Genomic DNA, 24,634 nt, shown 5'->3' with positions numbered 1-24,634 from the left:
CAAGCATAATACATAGTAAGGGGGAAAGAGCCATATGCAGAAAAGAGGAGGGTAACTTTCCTCACCTCTAGGCAAATGAACTTGAAAACATGGACAAAATGGATGGTTGATGATCCTAGCTAAGACATAAAAACTACACAGACCAATTACTATAACAGATACTAAAAGAGCTGTCAAAAAGCTATTGCTGAACATCCACCAGCACCAGATAAATTCACTGAAATTTTAAGGAAGAGAAAATTCCAATGCTGTGCAAACTGTTCCAGAACTCAGGAAAAGGAAAAACATTTCCAATTTACCAGCATAAAATTAATAACAAAACTTATTAAAGATAGCGTGCAACAGAAACACACACACACACACACAGGACTAACTGCACTGATGAATACAGATGCAAATATATTAAATAAAATATGAAACATAATCTGGAAATATATTAAAAGAATAATACATATGGTCAAGTAGTTTATTTCAGGAACGCAAGGATGGTTCAAAATGACAAAATATATTAAAAGGTCAAAGGAGAAAAATCGTATGATCATCTCCATAGAAAATGAAAAGGCATGTGATAAAATTCAACATGCATTCTTGACTAATTTATTTTAAAATAGGGATCAATGGATACTCCTTAACATGATTAAATGTATATATCTCAACCCAGTTCATTATAGCCAATATATTTTAACATTATTCTAGAAGTACTAGACAAGGCAATCAAGACATAAAGAGGTATGCAAACTGGAAGACATGACTGTATAACTGGAAAACACAAAAGAATTAACTGAAGTACTATTACAAACCATAAGAAAATGAGAGTCTGGTAGCTGGGCAGAAAATTAACATAAATAAGTCATTAGCTTTCATATATACTAAAATCAGACTAAATTATAAACAGAAAGGACTTCCTAAATAATGGTAACAAAAATAATAAAATTTCTAAGAACTCTTGAAAAACATGTACAAGATCTCTGTAAAGTAAAATGCGAAGCATCTGTGAAGGAAACAACAAAAAAGACTTGAACAAATTGGGAACCATTTTTGGATAGGGCACCATGGTTTAGATAGAAGCTTTAACATGATAATGATGTCAAATTTCCCCAAGTTGACCTATAAAAGTAAAACTGTCCAAAAAAATAAATGTACAATGGATTTGTTTTGTGGAACACAAAGGGTTGATTCTAAAGTTCAAATGGAGAAATAAGCAAGAATATTTGAACATTTAAAAATTACTGTTATTAAAACAGTGTAGGACTGGTACAAAAAAAAAAGGCAAGTCAATTGAAGAGAATGGAATTAGAGTCTAGAAATACATCCACATAATATGAAAATCTGCAATATGATAAAAGGGCCATTTCCAACAGCAAGGAAAGGACAGATTTAATAAACAGCCTTGCAGTAACTAGGTAGTTACCTAGGAAGAAAAACTGGAGCCTTAAATTCAGGATAGATCAAATTTTTAAATGTGAAAAGTCAAATAACAGAAATACCCAACTGTACTTTTAACATTCAACCAGTAGCAGATACACTTTTTCCCTTGAAAAAAGGTGCAGAAAAAGAATGCATAGTATGTTACAATTTGTATTACATCATATAGCATTTATACATATAGATACATTTATGTATCTATATGGTATTTCTGGAGGGTATACAAGAATTTGGTCTTGGTACCTATTTCTTTGAAAGGGAACTAGAAGATGGCTGTCAGGGATAGGAGAGAGACTTAATTTTTTTACTGTTTGAATCAAGAAGATGTATTAGTTAATTAAACAAAGAAATTAAAATATATGTCAGAAAACAAAAACAAAAAACCTATACATGATAGTATATAATTAGTAGGACCTAAACAAGGTTAATTTGGTAACCCAAATTCTGCCAGTAAAATATTGTATAGGGGTCTAAAATGTATCTGAAAATAATATAAAAAGAGAACTGATATAGTTACTGACTCTTATAAGACACATCAATTAAAGGCAAAATAATGTCCAGGTCCTTAGGGATTTTTTTACCCTTGAGAACTGGTGTAAGCTACTACTTTACTATAAGGGAGTTAAGAAAGACATCCCCTCTTTAATTTTTCTTCTAGGCACACTGCATATTTCATGGCCTGAAATTGTATATGCACCAAATGAACAAAAATAAATAGAAACTTTGATTTAAAAAGTACCTCAAGGCAATACAAAAAAAAGAAGTCATTTTAATTTTTGATACATATTAAAACATTTCAGTCAGTTCTTCCTGACAGCATAACACGACAAATACACAAGACCTCAAACATGCTTTAAAATGACATTCAGCAAAGTATTTAAAATTTAATAAATAGCAATAATCATACACAAATACATTTTTCATACTCAAACATTAAGCTACTAAAACAGACAGCTAAAGAATAAATAAATGGGAATTGACAATAAAAAAATATGCGGGGTTTTGCAATTCATTTTACTTAAAAAAGGGAGGTGATCTGAATGATTTCTTAATTTGCTTTTCAACATGTAGCATGATCCTCCCCTTATGAATAAAATATATTGAAAAAATCACTTTCTTACTATAATGCAGTTTTTAAATACAACAAATAAATATGAAACTAGCAAAGCAACCTCAAGTTGTAATAAAAATGCCCCCTCACGCCCCCCCCATAAGCTATGGAAATATATAGTCATTATGATAGCAAATAATAGTATTTAAAGTGATAGTGCTTCTGCACTAAACTCATCTGAGACCTTGATATGATTTTAGTGCAAATCCCTAGGGTCCAATACAAGCATAACCCTGTATCAGGGAAAGACATTACCAGTTGGAACTTATCTTGTACAATTTTTGTACATATTTTATAAAGTTCAAGATTTAATGCATAGTAGAATATCTTCATCCACTTAATTCTGTCCTTAAATAGAGATACAAAAAGAAATGATTTGGGCTTTTTACCATTTGGTTTGTACCATATTAGAGTATTAAAGTCAACATTAGAAAATTTATAAAAGAGTTTTGTTTTTGCCATTAATTTATCTAACTCTATCTAAATTTCACATCATTGCATGTTAAACATGAGAAAAAATTTTAGACAGTTTTTTTCCCTTTGACAAGCTCATATTATGAAATCTAATAATGTTTAGACAGATGTTATACAAATAAAAACAGGTGAGAATAAGGACTTTTTCTCTTTTTATATTAACAACCTTAACATCTAGTATATTAAGTTACAAGATGTATTGGCAAAAGCATAAAGGGTTCAATTAAAAGAAGGTATTATTTTGAACAAAGAAACGTTTTAACATAGGATATATAGAAACTGACAGTCAAATGAGTTTCTGCAGCCATATCTCTACTGCGAACTACAGTACCAGGATGAAAACAATTAGAAACAAATGGAAGAACATTATTGAACAATCTGAATACATAATGCATTTTTAGCTGCTAAAATAGTAAACTCTAAAGTTTATAGAGTTACAGGTGTTTAATTTAACCATGCAGGCTAACATATGATAGTAAGAAATCACCCTGCATCTTTTTTCTTTTTAAATTAAAACTAGTTTAATTGTAAAGTTCCAAAACAATGAATGGATATTGCTCCAACTTGTATCCAATCTCCCTGATGGGATTCTTGTACCTAACAAAGTAACAAAGCTTCATCATCACTCGTTTCATTTTTCAGCGTTGCTTCTAAGCAAGAGTCTGGTATCTGGGCAGTGTGGACAATACCGCAGCGCTCACAGGGGCCATCGCGATTACTTGGTCTTACTCCAGGGTCTGCTGCACTATATGGTTGTCTGAACCTTTGCCCTTGATCGGAGGCAAGATCAAGAAGAGGTCTGGAACAGTCATTCGCGTCAAAGTCTGAAGCTCCTTCAGAAACTGGAATCAGCATTTCGACATCATCATCTTCTTCTCTTCCATTTACCCCATTATCAAGTTGTCTCAAAGGGCTCTGGTTCTGACTTACGGAGCTTGATCGCCCTAATGTAAAACGTACCCAACGTAGCCCCTGAGTCATACGACTTAGCGCACTTGTGAGCTGGTGACGCGCCGGACTCACACTTGGGGGTTCCGCACTTGTCACATCCCGTCCGGTTTCTGTGTGACCACCTCGGGTATTCTGAGTGGAGGAACTTCCACTTGCTCCCACTGTTGCTTCTACCGCTGTTGTGGGAGGGATTTTTTGAGGCAAAGGAGCTGCAACCCCGCCAGATGCTCCTACCGTATCTCTTCTCTCATTTTCTGTGTCTGTGTCGTCAGATTCCACAGAAAACAAACTTCTGTGAGTATGATTTCTTTCAGGTTCTCTGTTGGTACTCTGACTAGGGGCAACCTCATCCCCATCTGCTGAGACCAGAGCCAATGACCCTGAATGGCGTGATCTTGCAAAATTAAAAATACGATTCCAGATGTTGCTGGATCTGCCTGCCATAGGAAGTCTGATTGAAGTAAATCCAAGCTGAGACCGTACAGCTAGCCTCAGGTTTTCCAAAACAGAAGCCTGCGGGGGAAAAAAAAAAGAAAGAAAGAAAGAAAGAAAGAAAGAAAAGATCTTAAAACAGCTAACAACGAGGTATTAAGATGGAAAACACCCTTCTATTCAGCATGTGTTGTGGATGAAAGTTCTATTACTCATTTTACGGTCTATGGAGGATGAATTAAATTCTCTCATCGATACAGGTTCACCTCACTCCAGAATCTAACCTATAACTTGAAACACTGTTCACTGTGTTTAAGATTTTCTCGATACTTCATTTTATATATGAACTTTAAAATGCCAATTACAACAGCAATTTTATTTCAAAACTTCACATAGTAATCCAATCCTAGAAATGCACCAAAGATGGAAAATAAAAGTATTTGATACTTCTTTAGCTACGAAGATAGAAGAATCTCTACAATAATTCTCTAAATGACCTAAAGGAGTGTGAAAACTAGGCTGTTTGTTTTTTTGTTTTAACACAGCACAAGTTAGACTTGATTTACAAGGATGAAACCTTCCAAAACATGTAAAAATTATATCTCACAGTTGGTTCTCAAGGATTTGTTGAATGAGTGGATATTGAGGATATCCATAAATTGAGGATATCCATAAATAAATATCCATAAATATTTATTATAAATAAATACAAATTTATTTATATTGTCATAAACAAAGGAATTACTGTATTTGTAATGCAGCACAGGAAACAAAAAGCCAAAGAAATTAACTTGTTTATAGCCCTATTCAATGGTATCTGAGACATTTGGGTTCCTTCTCAATCTTAAAGATTTAAGTGTTGGGCTTCCCTGGTGGCGCAGTGGTTGAGAATCTGCCTACTAATGCAGGGGACACGGGTTCGAGCCCTGGTCTGGGAAGATCCCACATGCCACGGAGCAACTGGGCCCGTGAGCCACAACTACTGAGCCTGTGCATCTGGAGCTTGTGCTCCGCAACAAGAGAGGCCGCGATAGTGAGAGGCCCACGCACTGCGATGAAGAGTGGCCCCTGCTTGCCGCAATTAGAGAAAGCCCTTGCACAGAAACGAAGACCCAACACAGCCAAAAATAAATAAATAAATAATAAAAATAAAGGAATTCCTTTAAAAAAAAAAGTCTTTAAAAAAAAAAAGATTTATGTCTTATTTTCTACAGCTTCATGTTAAACATAAATTATAACCTTATTCTTTGAAAATTGGTGATTTTTAATTAGTGCATATGGGAGGTGACCATATTGCCCAACTGAAAGAAAAATCATCTAGATTTTCTTTTTTCTAGATGAATGACTATCGGAATTAAAAAAAAAAAAAAACTACAGTATTTACAAAAACAGTCTTTAAGCTCCATCTAGTGGTTACAAACAGGAGTAATCAAACTTGGAACAAACACAGCTTTCATCAATCTGGCATTTAGTATTTAAAATACAGTATTTCAGGGCTTCCCTGGTGGCGCAGTGGTTGAGAATCTGCCTGCCAATGCAGGGGACACGGGTTCGAGCCCTGGTCTGGGAAGATCCCACATGCCACGGAGCAACTGGGCCCGTGAGCCACAATTACTGAGCCTGTGCGTCTGGAGCCTGTGCTCCGCAACAGGAGAGGCCGCGATGGTGAGAGGCCCGCGCACCGCGATGAAGAGTGGTCCCCACTTGCCGCAACTAGAGAAAGCCCTCGCACAGAAACTTAGACTCAACACAGTCATAAATAAATAAACAAAAGAACGTGAATTTCTAAAAAAAAAAAATACAGTATTTCCAAGAAACAATGGTGAATTGATATACTCCCTTTCAAAAGGTGATAGTTTCCCTCCGCCAAAATGAATGGCTCTTGCCTATCCCCCCACAGAAAAAAGGAAGGGAAGAGAATAAGAAGATGTGATAACATATGTTTTCCATCTCTGTTTGTGACTGGTATTGAAGTAATTCCAAGCTGATACCGTACAGCTAGCCTCAGGTTTTCCATATAGATTTGTGATTTCCATATACACCGTTTGAACATAATCCCTGGAATATAATTCACAGAAAGCTAAGAAGCTACTATCACAGGAATATTTCATAGTCTAGCCTTAGTAAATAACAGATTGCCAATAAGAAATCTGAATATCAGCACATAAAATTTACTATATAAATGAGTAAGAGTTTTCACCAATTAGGAATGTAACTATAAACTAACTGAAAAAAAAAAAAAAAAGTGGCTCACATCCCTATGAACTCCATAGATTTGGTCCTCCTCATTTGGCATTCACGTTCTAAGGCTTTGTGTGAGCACTGTCATTAAATCCAGCAATGAATACAAGGCTCTTCAGATATCCTCCACTTTTATGCAGCTGCCACCCACAATGCCTTCAGCACACTTCAAAGCCGACTTTAACAGTATAGTCTGTCAGTGAGATGAAGCTCTCTACTGGCTTCAAAGTCTGTTTAATTAAATGATTGCCAATTTAACATTAGATTCTACAAGGGGATCTCATGATTGTTTTAGGAATAATTTTATATACTTCTTCCATTTATGAAGCAGAAGAAAAGGATTCTTCAGAAAGGATCGCTATTTTGAATGAGTTGGTAATCAGAAGATTATTTTTCTTTTTAAAAACAAATAAGGAAATTTGATAATTTATTACCAAAAGTTTCAAACATAAGAGTGTAATCTCATTAACTGAATAAAATCTAGTTTACCATTTGCAAACATATTTTATTTTAAAACTTTGTTGAAGCAGAATTCCCTCACAAGGGTAAATTATAACCCTACAAAAATGCTGTAGTAGGTAGTAAAGAATTGAAACCTTACCCAAAGTGAGGTCTGACCTTTGCCCTTTACTTCTGGGATGAGACCTCAGACCTTGGAATGTCAGCTTTGACAGGAGTGTCATTGCATGGAGACTTGGGCCAGCCAGAGAGTAGCACTGCGTTTTCGGTGGAGGCTCTGAGCCACACCAATGTGATGTAGCGTGGGAGAGTTGAGTCAGCAGAATCAGTCAACCTCTGGAGAGGCTAGAGACTGGGATCAGCCACGTGTGCAATTAATCATGCCTATGTGATGGAGCTCCAGTAAAAACCCTGGACACCGAGTTTGGGTGAGCTCCCCTAGTTGGCAATGTTTCGTGCATACTGTCACACACCTGTGTCGAGAGAATAACACTGTCCTGACTTTATGGGGAAAAGACAATTGGAAGGGTCGTGTTTGGTACCCTCCTGAACCCTGTCCTACGTGTCTCTTCCTTTGGCTGATTTAATCTGGATCCTTTCCCAGCAATAATAGTTACACCAGCTTATACTATTAAGTAAAACAGCTTTCAATGAGTTCTCAGTCCTTCTAGTGAATTATCAAACCTGAGGATGGTTTGGGAGCCCCGGAACTTAAAATTGGTTTTAGAAGTAAGGGCTGTCTTGTGTGGACTGTGCCCCCTCTAACTTCACAGTTGACTAACCTCTTGAAGGTAGCCTCAGGATATAGGGGTGGGGTGATACATGGTGGAGTGGGTGGATGGAATTAACCATCCTCTGAATTCCTACCTAAAAAGAACCCTTCCTCATGGCAGGGACAACAATATATAAAAGCCACAATGTAGGTTTTTCCTATGTTGCACACAAAATTCCAACCAGTGGAAGTTCTGAATTACTTACTTAGCAAATTACATCAAATTCTCACAAAGATTTCCTAAAAGACTCAAATAAGATGACTCACTGTAATTGGAAACCTATTTAACAAAAAGGAAACGGTCTTTCATTTTGAACAGAATTAAATTACTGGGAAAACAATGTTCATCAATTTTTCTTAATTCTGATACTGGGAACAACTTTTAGAAATGATTCTGGATGAATTTACATTTTAAATGTAGAAAACTTAATGCCCTTAAGAACCCTGGGCACAATTGTAAGCATTGAAAAAGAAATTAAAAAAGAAATTGCAGGGAACTATATTTGATATAATCATCTATTATGGAAAAGAATCTGAAAAAGAATATATATATATATGTATAACTGGATCACTTTAATGTACACCCGAAGTAAAAAATCACTCACAAAAATTTAAAGAATTCAGAAACATTAATAAAGAATGAGTTACTATTTAAAGAAAATGATATGAATTTTTAAGCACTGTAAAATCCAGCTGTGAAGAAGTTTTCTCTCAGGTCAGGTAGAAATGTTAACTTAATTTCAACAACTTTTATTTTAATCTAGCATGTTACTAATCTATTACTAAGCATATCAACTTTAGTATTTCTTTTTAAATCTTTGAAATAGTTCAAGTAGAAAATAAGCTGTCAAACTTTACTTTTGAATTTTAACGCACTAAATTATCCTAAACAGTAAAATGCTTAAGAATCACCTAACCAAATCAGAAGTAAAGAATGAAAAGTATACTTCTGAATTTGTTAAAATACAATGAAACAATTAGAGTTGACCCTTGAACAACATGGGCTTGAAATGCACGGGTCCACTTATATGTGGATTTTTTTCAATAGCAAATACTATAGTACTACATGATACATGGTTGGTTGAATTTATGGATGTTGAGCCCCAGACACAGAGGTCTGACTATAAAGTTACATGTGAATTTTCACCTGCACGGAGGGTGGGTGTCCCTAGCCCCCTCGTTGTTCAGGGGTCAACTGTATAATTTCAAATCCTCCATATATTTAATTCTTAACTTGACTGCAAAAATTCTGACACAGTCAAGGATACTTTACCATTATATACAAGTATAGATTTCATTTTAAGAGGTACGGAAAGAGAAATAATAAGTTGCAACATACCTGATTAGGTGGACAAACAGGAAAATCTTCAACTGGTGGAATTAAACCCTGAGCAATCAATTGTCCATAAGAGGGAGGAGCTTCTCTTCTTAACAATTCTGCTTCCACTCTGGACAACTGTGTTTCAAATGATCTTTGAGAGAAACAGAGGGATGAAAAGGATTTAAAAAAAAGGCAAGCCAAAACAGTAATTTTTAAATTATCAACAATTAAAACAATCTGAATTTTAATATACTTGTTCATTTGTAAAGCTTACTTAGCCAACATCTGATGAGTATCTATACTACCCTACACTGAGAACACAAAGATGAAGCAGACAGTTTAGTCTCATGCGGTTTTACACTAGGGGTCTGGATCACTAAGTTTTAATAAATTAGATATCCCTGTAAAAGATAAAAGTACTAGATCTTTAAACCCCTAAGAACATAGGGGCTTGAGACTTGAGGTGAAAGTATTTGAAAATTCTTAGAAGACACTTTATTCATCAAGTCCAACACATTTACTTTTCAGATAAGGAAAAGAGTGAAATGAGTCACCAAAACCCTTTCTGGAATAACTTGTTCTTAAACTCAAGACCTCTGGTCTTCATTGTACTCTTATGTTGCAACGTAGTAAAACATTTTCTGGCCATTTATACTGAACCAAAGATAAGATGCACTTGGTTATTTGTGATACTGTGCATCTATTCTTAGCTGTCTGGTATGTGACTTCTTTGTTGTATCTATCATTTGTAATTCTCCTGGGACTGACGGTCATGGTCTCCACAGGAGCTTTCTAGAAGGCCTCTCTGCCATCAACTTCTCCCAGGTCCAGTCTCTCCTCTACCACACAAAAGACAGCTCTCCCTGAAGGCCACCCTTTAACACTGAACCACTTCTTAACTGAGATCTTTTGACTTTTATACCACTTTATTTTATAGCTCTTACAACATTTATATTTTTTGTCATCTGATTCTACCCACCAGTTCCTTCCTTCTAACTGTAAACTGCCCATGAGATTACTCCTACGCATTTCTCTATTCACCTGTATAATGCTTTCAACACAGAAGGTTCTCAAATATCTGGAATTGTTGAATTAATATTTATAAAAACCGAGGTTAAAGAGCAACCACCGAGAATTACAGCTTGCAAAATTCCTGTAAGACAGATTAACCTGAAAACAGGAACTGATAAATACAGATTGGCTTTTCTCACCTCATAACTCTTAGTATTTATTTGTTTTTTAATGTTCTTATTAGGCTTTTGAGTCATAGGCTTTTCACAGTCATTTTATAAATCATAAGAAGTATTTATTTCTCAACAATATAACAAAAATATATTGCTAATCTCATTAAAAAAAATGTGTTGTAAATATTTGGGCCACGCTTTTACTGTAGAGAGCATAAGCACTATAGTTTTGTCTTGATACTGACCTTCGTTCAAACATTCTCAGAGAATAAAGCTTACAAGTACATCCCAAGGCAATGACCAGTAACAGGCCACAGATAAGGCTCCCTATGACGGCTGCAGTTATGACTCGGGTAGGCACGATTACCGGGCAATTCTCCTCGTCGCTGCCATCGCCACAGTCGTCCTGAGAGTCACACACCCAGCTTTCAAACACACAACGATTGTTTTTACAATGAAAATTTCCTGGCTGGCAAAAAAAGCAGTTTTTTTCATCGGAGCCATTTGGGCAATGATTCTGGTAGTTGCAGCGATCAGAACGAGGGTAACAGACGCCATTCCGGGAACATGGGAACTCTTCCTTTTGGCACATGGTACAATTGATTTCATCCCTTCCATTTGGGCAATGCCAATACCCATCACAGCGCTGCTGCTCCGTATAACACCCCCAGTTCCCTCCGCAGGGTATTTCCCATGGCAAACAGAAGCCGTCTACTTGGTAAGTAGCATTAAATCCCCTGGCAGCGTTGACTTTATCGGCACAGAAATGTACCCTTATCTGTCCAGAAGAAGACACGACAGTGAGAGGCGCATGAGAATCAAAAGCAGTTAACACACGCAAAAGCTTGTGTGGATTCTCCTCTAATCCATCGTATATTTTGACATAATCACCATAACCAGTACCATCAAGTTTAAAGTCAGTGAAGCGTAAGATGACTTTGCGATGATCACCAGTGTCTATTAACCAGGTGCAATTGCTTCCAGGAGGATAAAAGTCTGGATAATTGGGAGAATTAAAAGTACCATAAAAATATTTTAACCACTGCCCACAAGTTGGCACATCACAGTCTATCTCATCTCCAAGGTCAAGGCAGTCAATGTTCCCATCACATTTTAAAGATTCGGGGAGGCAAGTGTAAACTTTGGTAAACCGAGATAGACACTGGAACTGGTTGTAAGCACAGGGTTGGAAAGCGGCCGATGTTGGAGGATTCACTTCTTTGGCACAGATCTCTTCATCAGAACTATCTCCACATTCGTCCATGTTATTGCATTTCCAGGCTGCTGGTATACACTTTCCATTACCACAACGAAACTGGTCACAAGCACAGTTTGGTTCCTCAGATTTCCCTGGGAGGACATTGGGAGGAGGGAGATGGAGAGATAAGGAGGAAAAAACATACTCTTTAAAGGGTATGTAACAGCAAGTGGCATTTTTATCATAAATGTTGATTAGCCCAAATGATAGTTGGGCTTGATCAAAAATAGGTTAAACTCTAATGACAAATTAATATTGGCTTACTGATTACTCAACAATTTATTAAACACTTATGATTTGTTCCATGAAGATCTCTACAGCTGATCTAAAGAGAAAAGACCAATCCTGTTTTTGCAGAAGCTATTTTACTGCAGAACATTTAGTAAAGTGATGTAAGATATATGTTAGTAGGATGTATTGCCTAAGAATTTCAAATACTCTATTGTATAAACATTTTGCAATGAAGAAAAACTCCTCTATAATAACCACCTTTTCAAATCCAGTTTTAATATTCTTTTTGAGTTGTTTATATATATTATATATATACACATACACACAATATTTTGCTTTGTGTATCATAGCATATTTTGCAAGCCCATTATTTAGACTCAAATTTTTGCTAAGATTATCATAAGTTAACTTTATTCAATTTCTAACATTTCATGTAACCACAACATGGTACTTCCATTTTATAATTTCTATTGTTTTAATACAACTGCAAAATATTTTATGAATCTGAGCTAAAGGTATAAATTTACTCAACAAAACAGTAGGGGGAAGAAGAGAGAAAATAATTGAAATGTTTATAGAATTCTGATTATCTTAGTGGACTACCTTAAATATATAACAATAATGAGGTAGGGAAAGAAAACCAAACATTAGATTCCTACAGTCCACACTGATGATGTCGGCCAATGCTTACCTCTCCATTAACAACTTTTATTTACTGGCAAATAGGTGACAGAAAATGTGCTTCAGAACCTAAGTAAATATTACAAAGACTGTGCTTTTAATAAAAAAGAGAAAAAGCAGCATATGTTGCTAAAGGAGACCATGTAATTTCAGAAAATGTAAAATGATTTTCAGCAAAAATTTACATAACTCTAATGCTCTGAGTTCTTCATATTTGTATGATCTGCTCACTCTTTTTGGATAAAGTTTAAGAATTAGCATAAGAAGACTTCTGATACTACAAACTACGAAAGTGAAATTGATTATGTCTTTTCTTTGAAGGTGTAAAGACAAGGGTAATGCACACACAAAAATACATTCTGAAGTAACTTGCAGGATACTGGTAAACACTTGAGGGGAAAAAGTTCCTTTTAAAATAAACGTATTCAAAATATTTAAAAAGAAAACTGACCTTAGTTTGTAAAATTAATCATTTTATTAGGATTATACAAAATGCCTTTTGGAGACCCGGATCTACGGCACCTGAACCTTTAGCCTCTAATTCCTCAATCTCAGCTACCTTGAGGATTGAGTCACAATTAAATGGACATTGTTTAGAAGGCGAGTCCCGAAGTGACTGAGCAGTAAATACTATAGAATTCTGTTCCATATCTTTCTTCTTATTTAAAAACACACCTGAAAAGTATGCCAGTCTGAAACCCTTCCTAGAGATACTGTCATCGGAATGGAACCTGATCCAGACGTGGTCTTGTGAAGAAATATATGGTGGTGGGATTGTAGAACCACAGGCTCTGTAGCTTTCAATATTCTTGTATGTTTCTATCGTCAACCAGTCCAAACTGCATCTTCTGGACCCTTGAATATCAAAATCCTGAAAACTACAAATAAAAAGTCAGAAAAGGCTACTGAAAAGGAAATTTTGGAAAAAAATTTCATTAATAATACAAAGTAACTGAGGACTTTATTATAAGCCTCCATATATTCACTGATTATCCTGGATCTTCTAGGCCCACAACTATATCATCAGCAAATAATAATACTGCTTCTGTGTTCCTAACATTTATATCTCTTTCCCAGATTCCAGAACAATACCTCTTCATAAGTAACACGAAATTCCAAAAAAACGCTAAAAAACAGGAGACAGTTGGCACGATGTTTCTTTTTCTTCTCCCTGTGTGTGTTTAGGAAGGACCACTTCTAATTCTTAGCACCCTAAATTGTTCTGTTTGAACCACTCCATAATTCGATGAACTGAAAGACATAGAGGAAGTCTGCCTTCTCTAGATTAGACTGGTTCATCTGCCTGCTTAATGAGTTTACAGCTTACATTTTCAGGAGAGCAAATAGCAAACCTGAGCCAAGTAAAAAAGTTAAAAATGAACAAACAAAAAACTTCTTCAGTGAAAAGTCCTTGAGTTTGGGAATACTTTTCTACATAAATGATTTATAACCAAACGTTATCTTGTAGTTCATAAAATATGGGCATGAATAAAGGGCAGAAAAGTCAAATAAGAAGCACATACAAAATTAGCCAGTGCTATCAAAAAAGAAAAAACAAAATAGCATTTTCTACTAACATGTCTCACCGAAAAGTGAGATTCCTGCCTTAAGCCAAGTGATGATAAAGTTAATTATCCAAGGATTATTGTACCAGGATATTTCCTCTTTTAATATTCTGGGGGCTTCCCTGGTGGCGCAGTGGTTGAGAATCTGCCTGCCAATGCAGGGGACACGGGCTCGAGCCCTGGTCTAGGAGGATTCCACATGCCGCGGAGCAACTAGGCCCGTGAGCCACAATTAATGAGCCTGCGCGTCTGGAGCCTGTGCTCCGCAACAAGAGAGGCCGCGATAGTGAGAGGCCCGCGCACCGCGATGAAAAGTGGCCCCCGCTTGCCACAACTAGAGAAAGCCCTCGCACAGAAACGAAGACCCAACACAGCCAAAAATAAATAAATAAATAAATACTTTAAATATTCTGAGTAACTATAACAAAGGCTGACAATTTGACTGCTTCCAGTTTTTCACTATTATGAACAATGCTGGAATCCTTATACATGTTCTCTCCACACACACATGAGCAAGTATTTCTCTAGGACAAATTTTTCTAGAAGTAGAATTGCTAGGTCAAAAGACACAATTCCACTTTAAATTTGATAGCAACACTGAGAAAAATGTTTATACCAACTCACAATTCCACCAAGTGCGTATGAAAAAGCACCTTATACCCCACAACTCTGGCAAAATGCAACATTTTATTTCTAAAGATTTGTTGCCAGTTAGGTGGATAAAATAGATTTATCATTGTTCTAGTTTGCATTTCCTTATTTACTGAAATTGAAACACTTTTTCCTATGTTTATTAGCTATTTCTATTTCTTTTTCTGTGAATCACCTTGTTATATCCTTCGTACCTTACAATTTGTTCTTATTTAAGAGCTCTTTATATAGTATAAACGTGTATCTATTTGGGGCATGTATGTTATGCAAGATATATGTAGATCCACTCAAACCCTCATTCTCTCCAATAGTTGGTGCTGTCAGTCTTTCTTAATGGTATCTTTTACTGAGTTTTTTTTTTTTTTTTTTTAAGTATAGTTGACTTACAATATTATATTAGTTTCAGGTGTACAACACACTGATTTGATATTTTTACAGCTTATACACCATATAAAGTTATTATTGCATATTGGCTATATTCCCCTGTGCTGCACATTACATCCTTGTAACTTATTTATTTTATACATAGTAGTCTGTACCTCTTAATACCCCTCACCTATCTTGTCCCTCTCCTTGATCTCTGTATCTGTGAGTCTGTTTCTGTTTTGTTATATTCGTTAATGTGTTTTATTTTTCAGATTCCATATAAACTGAAAACATACAGTATTTGTCTTTCTCTGTCTGACTTATTTCACTAAGCGTAATACCCTGTAGGGCCATCCATGTTGTTGCAAATGGCAAAATTTCACTCTTTTTTTATAGCTGAGAAATATTCCATTATATCACATCTTCTTTATCCACTTATCTGTTGATGGATACTTAGGTTGCTTCCATGTCTTGGCTACTATTAGTAACGCTGCTATGAACACTGGGTTGCATATATCTTTTCAAATTTTTTTTTTCATTTTCTTTGGATATGAAGAGTGGAACTGCTGGATCGTCTGGTAATTCTATTTTTAATTTTTTGAGGAACCTGCGTACTGCTTTCCATAGTGGCTGTGCTGAATGGGAGAAGATATTTACAAATGATATGTCCAATAAGGGGTTAATAATCCAAAATATACAAAGAACTCATACAACTCAATATCAAAAAAAACAAACATCCCAATTAAAATATGCACAGAGGATCCGAACACACATTTTTCCAAAGAAGACACACAGATGCCAATAGGCACATGAAAAGATGCTCAACATTGCTAATCATCAGGGAAATACAACTCAAAACCACAATGAGATATCACCTCACATCTGTCAAAATGGTTACTATCAAAGCCATGTTGGCAAGGATGTGGAGAAAAGGGAACCTTTGTGCACTGTTGGTGGAGACGTAAACTGGTGTAGCCACTATGGAAAACACTACGGAGATTCCTCAAAAAATTAAAAATAGAACTACCATATGATCCAGCAATTCCACTCCTAGGTATTTACTGGAAGAAAAAAACACTAATTAGAAAACATATATGCACCCCAATTTTCATTGCAGCATTATTTACAACAGACAAAATATGGAAGTAATCAAAGTGTCCTTCAATATACTTTTTTTTTTTTTTTGGTTGCACCTTGTGGCTTTGTGGGATCACAGTTCCCCGACCAGGGACTGAAACAGGGCCATGCCCGTGAAAGCCCAGAATCCTAACCACTAGCCCACCAGAGAACTCCCAACTTTTAATCAACGAAGATTCATGAAATCAGGGACCTGATCCAGAACAAAAGAAATAATCAATAAATATGTCCTCACATATACACTACTAGGGATTTGGTTTGCTAATATTCATTTAGGATGTTTAAAATACATTTACAAGTGAAAGTAATTTTCAGTTTTTCTTTTTTTATGCTTCAGAATAGTTTATGTAACAAAGACACTGTTTACAAACCTGTGCCTTGTGCCTCTTCAGAGTACAAATGATTTAGGGTAGAGATTTTCAATTTCTTCACGCTTTTTGGTTTAATCAGCTTTTCCTAAACTTTCATTAAGTCAGTTTTGATAATTTAAATTTTCTTAGAAATTATCATTTTATCTTGAAAGTAAAATTTATCATTGCAAAGTTTTACATAGTACTTTCATACAACTGGTTAAATTTTCATATCGGTGGTCTTTAAATTTGTTTGGATTATCTATGTAGGTAAGTGTAGTATTGGCAAATGAGGAAAGTTTCACCTCTTCCTTTTCATTTTTTTACACCACTAACCTCTATTTGTTGGAACGTTGTATTGACTGAGCTTCAAGTACAAGCAGTGAAAGCATGTATCCTTGTCTTGGTCCTTAGTGCTAAAATTAAATTCAATATTAAGTTTGATTTTTAAATTTTTTAAACAGGTAACTTTTATCAGGTTAAGGAAATTTCTTCTCTATTCATTTGGCAAAACTTGCCTGTAAAACTATCTGGGTGTAGAATCTTATTTTGACTCTTGATTTAATTTCTTTAATAGCTATTGCATTCATTAGTTTTCTAATTCTTCTTGAATCAATTTTGGTAACACACATGTAGAAAATGATTCATTTCTTCTAATTGTATAAAAAAGTATCAGTATAAACCATTCATGATATTCCTTTATGGCTTCTAAAATCTCTATTATTGTATTTATAACTATAGACACTTGTTCCTTTTTTTTTTTTTTTTTAATTTTTATTTGTACCTTTCCTCTTTTTTCTTCACTCTTGCCTTGAGATCTGTCTTTGTCTATTTTCCTCACTCTTTCAGAAAACCGGTTTTTGGTTATTTTTTCTATTTAATTATTTTCTGATCTTAACTTTATTTTTTCTACTAAAGATTTACCCTGTAGTTTTTCTTCTAAACTCTTCAGAAAATGCTGAGCTTATTTATTTTCCATCTTACTAGTTTTTAAATCAATGCATTAAAGCTGTAAAATTTTCTAAGTACTCTTTCAATGTATTCCAACAGCTTTAATATCTAATACTTTCATTATGGCTATTTTAAAATATTTTGAGTTTCACTGTGATTTCCATCTTTAATGCAGAAGTTATTTAGGAATATGTTTCTGAACATATGGGTTTTTTAAAAATTGTTGGTTTCTAATTTAACTGCATTATGATCAGAGAAAATGTGAATGATGTAAAGTCTGGAAATACATTCAGAATTCCTTTATTTAATACATAATCAATTTTTAAATAAATGTCACATATGTCTTTGAAAGGAATGTGTATTCCCTATTCACTGAAATAGGTATAAACATTATACACATATGTAATACATGCGTCTACTGAATCAAGCTTGTTAGTTTTATCAAATCTTCTCCATTTTTACTAATTGTTTTCCTGTTTAATGTATTAAATTCAGATTAAAACATATGTTTAGAAACTTCCACTGAATTGTGCACTAGTCAAACCTGGTCAAACTTGGTAACTCCCCCCACAGTCTGCTTTGCTTGTGTTTTATGCTGTGTTATTAGGTACACAACGTTGAACCACTATTATATCTTCCTAGTGGATTATTCCATTTGTTACTAATACTTTGTGTCTTAAGGTCAATTACAACTGATGTTAACCTTCCTGCACTAGCTCTCTCTTGATCTGTACTTCCATAGCTTATCTTTCCCTATCCTCATTTTTTAGACTTTCTGTTGGTGCTGTTTTAGGTATGTTCTTATTAAGCCCATTGGAGAGGGATCATATCAATCAATCAACCAACCAATAAACCTGATTGGATAGTCTATCTTTTAAAGGGTAAGTGAGTTTTTTTGATTGAATAGCTTTTCTATTTGGGGTGGGGAATGGGGTTCTCATTTCCCTCCTTTCCTGTATTAATAGGTTTTTGAGGGTTTTTTAAAAAAGTTTCTTTCCCTCTGAGAATTCTCTCAAATTCTCAAATTCAGTAGAAAAATTTACAACTTTATTTTCACCCATCTGTAACTGAAATTTAACATTTCCTTCACTTATGAATATAAACAACAAACCATGAATAGTTTTTATAGTACCTCTCACACTGTCACCAATAGAAATCACAGATAATTTCATCTTACATTTCAGTTTTAATAGAGATCTAGAATAACTATTTACACTCAAAACCACTTTGAAATTATAGTAATTGTTAAAAGCATGGCTTGCTCACTAATATGTTAATAAATAAGCATATATGTACTATCATATTATAAATTTGTAAAAATACCTGATAGCTATATTTCAGGAATAATTGGTTCCCTTTGTAATGCTATGTGTTTTGTTTTATAAATTTAAAAACATTCTGAGAAAGGATCTATAGGTTTCACCAAACTACCAAAGTGTTTGTGGCATAAAAAAGGTTAAGAAAAAAAAACCCCAATATATTAAAGTGTACAACATCTGTAGTAAATCTGTATTCCAACTTGATTTTGTTGGCTGTTCTGGTTAGTATTAAAGTTTTTCAAACATTCTAGAAATTTGGGTTGCATGCTTTTGTGAAAGATTTTTGGTGCTGTTTTTGTTTTGTTTTTTAAATTTTATCTCCTCCTATGTTCCCCCACGGCATCTGTTTTGTAGCTACCTCCACTTAGGTCTCCATTCCAAAACCAGTCCTAAGATGGTGGTTCAGAGTAATATTATAGACCCCGTCACAGAGTCAGTGGGGACTTAGTTAAATTCCTATTTATTATGGTATGTCTCCCACCTTTCTAAGCTCTCAGCCCCATGAAAGTTCAAGCAGTGGTTAGTAGAAGCTTTTTTCAGCCTCCTTTCTTGAGCAAAATATCCTGACCCTACTCCTTGGCTTCAAGCAGGGAACCAGAATCCAATCCTCTACCTCCTGTGGATAAGGTGGCCTTTGTGGATTTGGGCTGATTTAAAGGGAAGGGATAAAAATGCTTATGTATCACCATCTTTAACCAGTTTTATAAGGAGAGGTCTAAATATTGTTTGTTTATAGTTGGTAATTTTAGTTTCTCTCTTTTATCTAGATTTTAATTATTTTAAACTCAGGAATGAATGTTGATTTTGTTTTTACCAAAAAGCTTTAAAACATCTGTCTAGTCTAGATAATCATATCTAGATAATCATATCTCTTCTCTGACTTGTTAATATGGTAAACTAATTTAATATTTCCTAATATTGACTCAATTGTGTGTCTAAATGAGCTGAATTTGATTATGTCATAAATTTCTTTTGAACAATATATTTAAGATATTACACAAATATTCACAAGTGAAACTTGACTTTCTTTGTGTATTATGTGGGTGTGTCATCTTTTTAAAGTTTGGTATTACCATGTTAATGGTTTCAGTAAGAACTAGGATGACTACTAAAATTACTTTCTGATTTTATGAGGCTGGCTGTGTAAATCCAAATTTGTTAACTCCATCCAGAATTTAGGAAATCTTCCCTTAGATGTGGAGCTCACTTCCAATATTGTTCTGCATTTCAGTATTTTGCTTGGTTTTTAGCGTAGCTTTGTGAAATCTCAAGGATCCAACACATGATCAGAACCAGATGGCAGTGTTCCATATCACCTCCTTTGTGCTGGCAAGAATTTCCAAGTTTTACATAACTGAGCTGGTAGGCTGCAAATTTAATTTGGGGTTGGATTTTTAGGTTAAAAGAAAAAAAATCTCCAAAAAGTCTAGTTTTATGTTTAAAAAATATTTGGAATCCCTATGGTAAAATATTACTTTGTAAACACATTTGTACTTAGTCATGTTATAAGTAACAGAAAATAGGCATATTGTTCAGATTCCAACATTGGTACTGCTGCAGAAGGATAACCTTAATGGTACATCCTACCAATCCATCAAGCAAGGGAATCATACTTCTCACAGAGGAGTGTTACAGCTTCCACAGAAGCTCGGCTCCAGTGTTCCAAAAGATGTGGCCTGGGGCAGAGAGGCACCAAAGGAAAACATACCATATGTCCCTGTTTTACTTCCACAGAAAAAAAGGGGATAGACTACAATTGGGTTCCTCAAGAGACTGGTTTTCTCATTAGTTAATGAATATAAAAGAGGAACATGGAAAGATTCAAAAATAGGCTAAATTTACAATCTCATTTGTAAAAAAATTGTAAAATTAAGGGATGTATGTCTATGATCTACAAGGTCTCTTCTAAATCTAAAATTCCATGATCCTTACCTATAAAAATGTAATTAATGAAAGAATGTCAAAGATGCCTTTGTGCTGTCTCTGTGACAGGAATGGCATTCTTAACTGTGTTATGGTTCTTTGTTTAGGTACACTATTTTTTTTTCTCCCCTTCAGGCAAATTTTTTTTTTTTTCCTAATAGCTTTTATATAATTTCCTTAAGCAAGCAATATCTAGTTCCACTGAATGTTTCCTTCTTAACATCTTACTCCCACAGTTTTTCTCTGCAATTTTAAATGTCTGTAAATGAATCTTAATTTTCCTGATTTATATCATATTTATTCTTAGGATCTTAAACTTATGGTTATTTCCCCTAGGAATATCTTTCATTTTGTATTCTTAACAAATGTTCTATTGTCTCAGTGCTATGAAAGAAAGAGATTTTTCTAGACACAGTATTTATCCATCATCAGCTTATTTTAAGTTTTATACACAGACATAGCCTACAATCATGTTGTAACTCATTACGGTAGAGGACTCTACTAACAAGACCAAGATTATGGGTTAGATCTCCAAGTGGATTACTGAGTCCTGTTTATTTGTCTCATGGCCAAAGATTACACTGTTGATCCTAATAAGCTGTTTTGCAAATGTGTACCTTTTGTTAAAAAACTGCCTAGAAGAATACGGATGGCTCAGTGCAAATTCATTACCGCCATTAGAAAATATTCAAAACACATGCCCTAATAAAAGAGGAAGAACGGGTTGCTATTCCTACCCTCAAGATAGTACTGATAAATATAATTTACTATATTTTCTGAAAAATCATCTTTTTATATTACTGCATGTTGAGCAATGATACTTGGAAACTGAACTTATACTTTGTAATAAAATATCATACAATAATACAGGAAGGTATCAGAATTACCTTATAGTAATAATTTCCCCTGGGTTTGCCCTTATGAACCAGCTACAGTTGATTCTGGCAGGATATTCAGAAGGCCAGCCTGGGCTCGTGATTATACCACTTGGTACTCGAATTTGTTCTGGAGTTTCTCCACAAGCTGGAAGATAGTCAAAGCAATCTTAGCTAATTATTATACTTTAAAACAAAGCATTAAGTAAATCAGTATTTATTTAAAAATAAAAAACTTCAGACATCAAATCATATACAATAAAATATGGTATTGCTGACCTTAAAAAGCTTTTATTATTCTAATGAAATCATTTTATTTTCTTCCCTTTTAGTCAAAGTATCTTATTCTAATTAAATACAACGTTTTAGGGAGGTGTGGAAGTTTTCAAATTGGATCCCTGAATAACATTAAAATTGTTAAGATTGCTAGCTTTGGCCATGGAGATCAGTTGATCCATCTATCTTTTTTCAAAATTCACTTTTAAATTTATTTTATTATAAACTACCTAAAGTTCAACTTTACTGAACTACTTTTTGGACACTTTAAATTAAAAAAAATCAGATAAATAGTCTTCTGAACAAAATAATTAAAGGAAAGCACGTATAAACATAACAGTAAGATGCTGGGTTGTTAAGAAGTTAGTGGATGATTGGATAAAGACAGCAAAACATTACTTCAGAATTACTTCAAAGCAGTTCTTTAATTCATTCCATGAATACTTCGGAACTTTATTACAGGGTCATAAATGATTCCTAAATTATTTTAAAAATAAAGGCTTGAAATAGTCAGTGATTAAAGTAGCATGATGTGGTTAGATATCTAAATATTTTAGAATAGAGAATAAATTCAAACTACTACCAACACTTTCCCTGTATTATTCTCCTTTCATTATCTTGAACTCTCACAGTTCACATTTTACCAATCTAGAATTCAGCTGATAATCTGACAATTTATTCTCCCTTAATTTATAAAAGAGTCACTGGTTCCAAGAAAATGCAATGAATGTTTAAACCTTCAGGAAAATGTAAAATCTTGGAACCTCTTATCTGATACAATTTTGACAAACTGGATTAGCTTATTTTTAAAGTAAGAGCGGATTAGAAGGAGCAAATTAGAAGTGGGGAGAGCAGCTGCCAAAATGACCATTGTGTGTGTGCGTGTCTGTGTGTGTGTATTAGAGGTTACAGTCTGCTCAACTTAGGGTAATTATGCTAGGAAGTAATTTTACAAAGTTTGTATCCATAATGATCAAAATAAAAGCAAGCTATATTGCTCAAAGAGTCAATACTTATTTCTATAGAATTACCCATTCCCTGAAAAAAACATGCAATCGAGGTTTTAAACCTCTGCAGGTTCATGCCTAAAATGCGTCTAGTCTGGAATTAGGGTATACCGCCAAAGGGATCTTGATTTTAATCACTTTTCAAACACAGAGATTCATGGCATAAAACACAAGGATATAATATATCAAGAGCCTAGCATACATCTTATTGCCCACACACAAAGCTTCCAATTTTTTTTTCGTTAAATTTCATTAAGAGTAAAATTTCCCTTACAAAACAGTGTAATTTGATACTTTAGGAAAAGACTAAATTTATCCAAATGTGATTCTATTTTGGGCTTATTAATACTGAAGTGCCAGAGTTTTGCTTCCAACCTTGTTCTAATGAGTTATTATCACAATAATTAATGAAAAGATGCCCTAAATCATTCATAAGACCTTTTTTCTTTCTTTACCTCCTCTTGCCAAAGCATTTTGTAGCAGTATGCTGAACAAATTCTTAAGTTCATGAAGATACAAACATACAAATAAACTGGCAAAAACTATTATCATCTCTCCCCCAGGATGTAGAAAACTGTTCATTTTCATTAAAAGATTCATTTACATTAAAGAGAATAATACAATTTTGAGTTAAACTGTGTTTAACTTACAAGTATAACACTGTAAATGGCATATAAGTACTGAAATACTTATTAGCTGATCTAACAGCAGTGAGACACATCCAAAAACTGGGTAGGAATAATCTATGACAAAGCAAACAACTCTTAACCTTTAAATAAATGGAGATGGAGAGACTAATTATAGGGGAAAACTAGAAATAATTTTATTAGGTTTTGCTTAAAATTTCTTTCCCCAAACATCTGAGAAACCCATAGGTGGTGCTCTTATACCAAAGACTAAAGAAATGATGATCTGGTATGGATGCTCAAAAATACTGTTGTGAATACTTTATTTTCACACAATTGCCAAAGGATAAGACATACTACTCGTAAATAAGAGTGGTTATTTTAAGATTCAGTATCTTACATTTCTAATTCACTTAGTACTTTTATAACATTATTTATAAATATTAATGATTCTCCCCAATCAAAAACAAAATTATTTTCTCTTAATGGGTTATGAATACGTATTTTGCTTAAATTTTGCAACATGACTGAGTTTGGCATTTTGTTTTAGATCCAGCCAGTGGTTTTTTTATCAACATTTTTATACGTACAATATTAATACATTGGGCATGTAGATTAATATACTCTAGCAGAAGCATAACTTATTCCCTTTTATATATGAGAAAGAATAAATCCAAATGCTCAAACAGTGTGATAAACATTAGAAATCATGAAAAAATTCCCCCCCCTTTTGAGCTTAGAGTTCGCCTATATATACTGGTAGATTTGGAATCAGAAGACCTAGATGCCATCTGTTCTATCTGCCACTATTAGCTTTGCCACAGTATAAACTACTAAACCTTTTTAAGACTTGGTTTCCTCATGTGTTAAAATAAGGAGTTGCTGTTTGGATATCTCTAAGGTCTATTTCAGCCCTAAATTATGGCCCCCCTCATCATCATAATATATTTCCACTATATTTCTGAAACTTATCAGGATGCATTGATACATTTTTTTCGTATTTCATCACTTTGCATTTTCTCTTTGACCCACTGAGATCACACTTCCA

At 34.4% G+C, this 24,634-nt stretch overlaps 1 protein-coding gene across 4 annotated transcripts in view; it reads right to left on the bottom strand.

The window, feature by feature from the left end:
* Positions 1–2,241: 2,241 nt before the first annotated feature.
* Positions 2,242–24,634, bottom strand: part of LRP12 (LDL receptor related protein 12) — an 82,021-nt gene continuing 59,628 nt past the window's right edge. For 3 of the 4 annotated variants that reach the window (XM_059901990.1, XM_059901992.1, XM_059901991.1), the window contains 5 exons: positions 21,690–21,825; positions 13,216–13,418; positions 10,616–11,720; positions 9,205–9,337; positions 2,242–4,474 (listed from right to left, as the gene is read on the bottom strand). In XM_059901990.1, coding sequence (XP_059757973.1) covers positions 3,608–4,474; positions 9,205–9,337; positions 10,616–11,720; positions 13,216–13,418; positions 21,690–21,825 — 2,444 coding nt within the window. In that variant the 3' untranslated portion in view covers positions 2,242–3,607. Of the gene's footprint in view, positions 4,475–9,204; positions 9,338–10,615; positions 11,721–13,215; positions 13,419–21,689; positions 21,847–24,634 lie in introns of all 4 variants that reach the window. The other variant, XM_059901989.1, reaches the window with a different exon arrangement.

Source organism: Balaenoptera ricei, chromosome 17, assembly GCF_028023285.1.
Source record: "Balaenoptera ricei isolate mBalRic1 chromosome 17, mBalRic1.hap2, whole genome shotgun sequence".
Classification (NCBI taxonomy): domain Eukaryota; kingdom Metazoa; phylum Chordata; class Mammalia; order Artiodactyla; family Balaenopteridae; genus Balaenoptera; species Balaenoptera ricei.
Note: the sequence above shows the minus strand (reverse complement) of the source record. Positions and strands in the feature narration are given on the sequence as shown.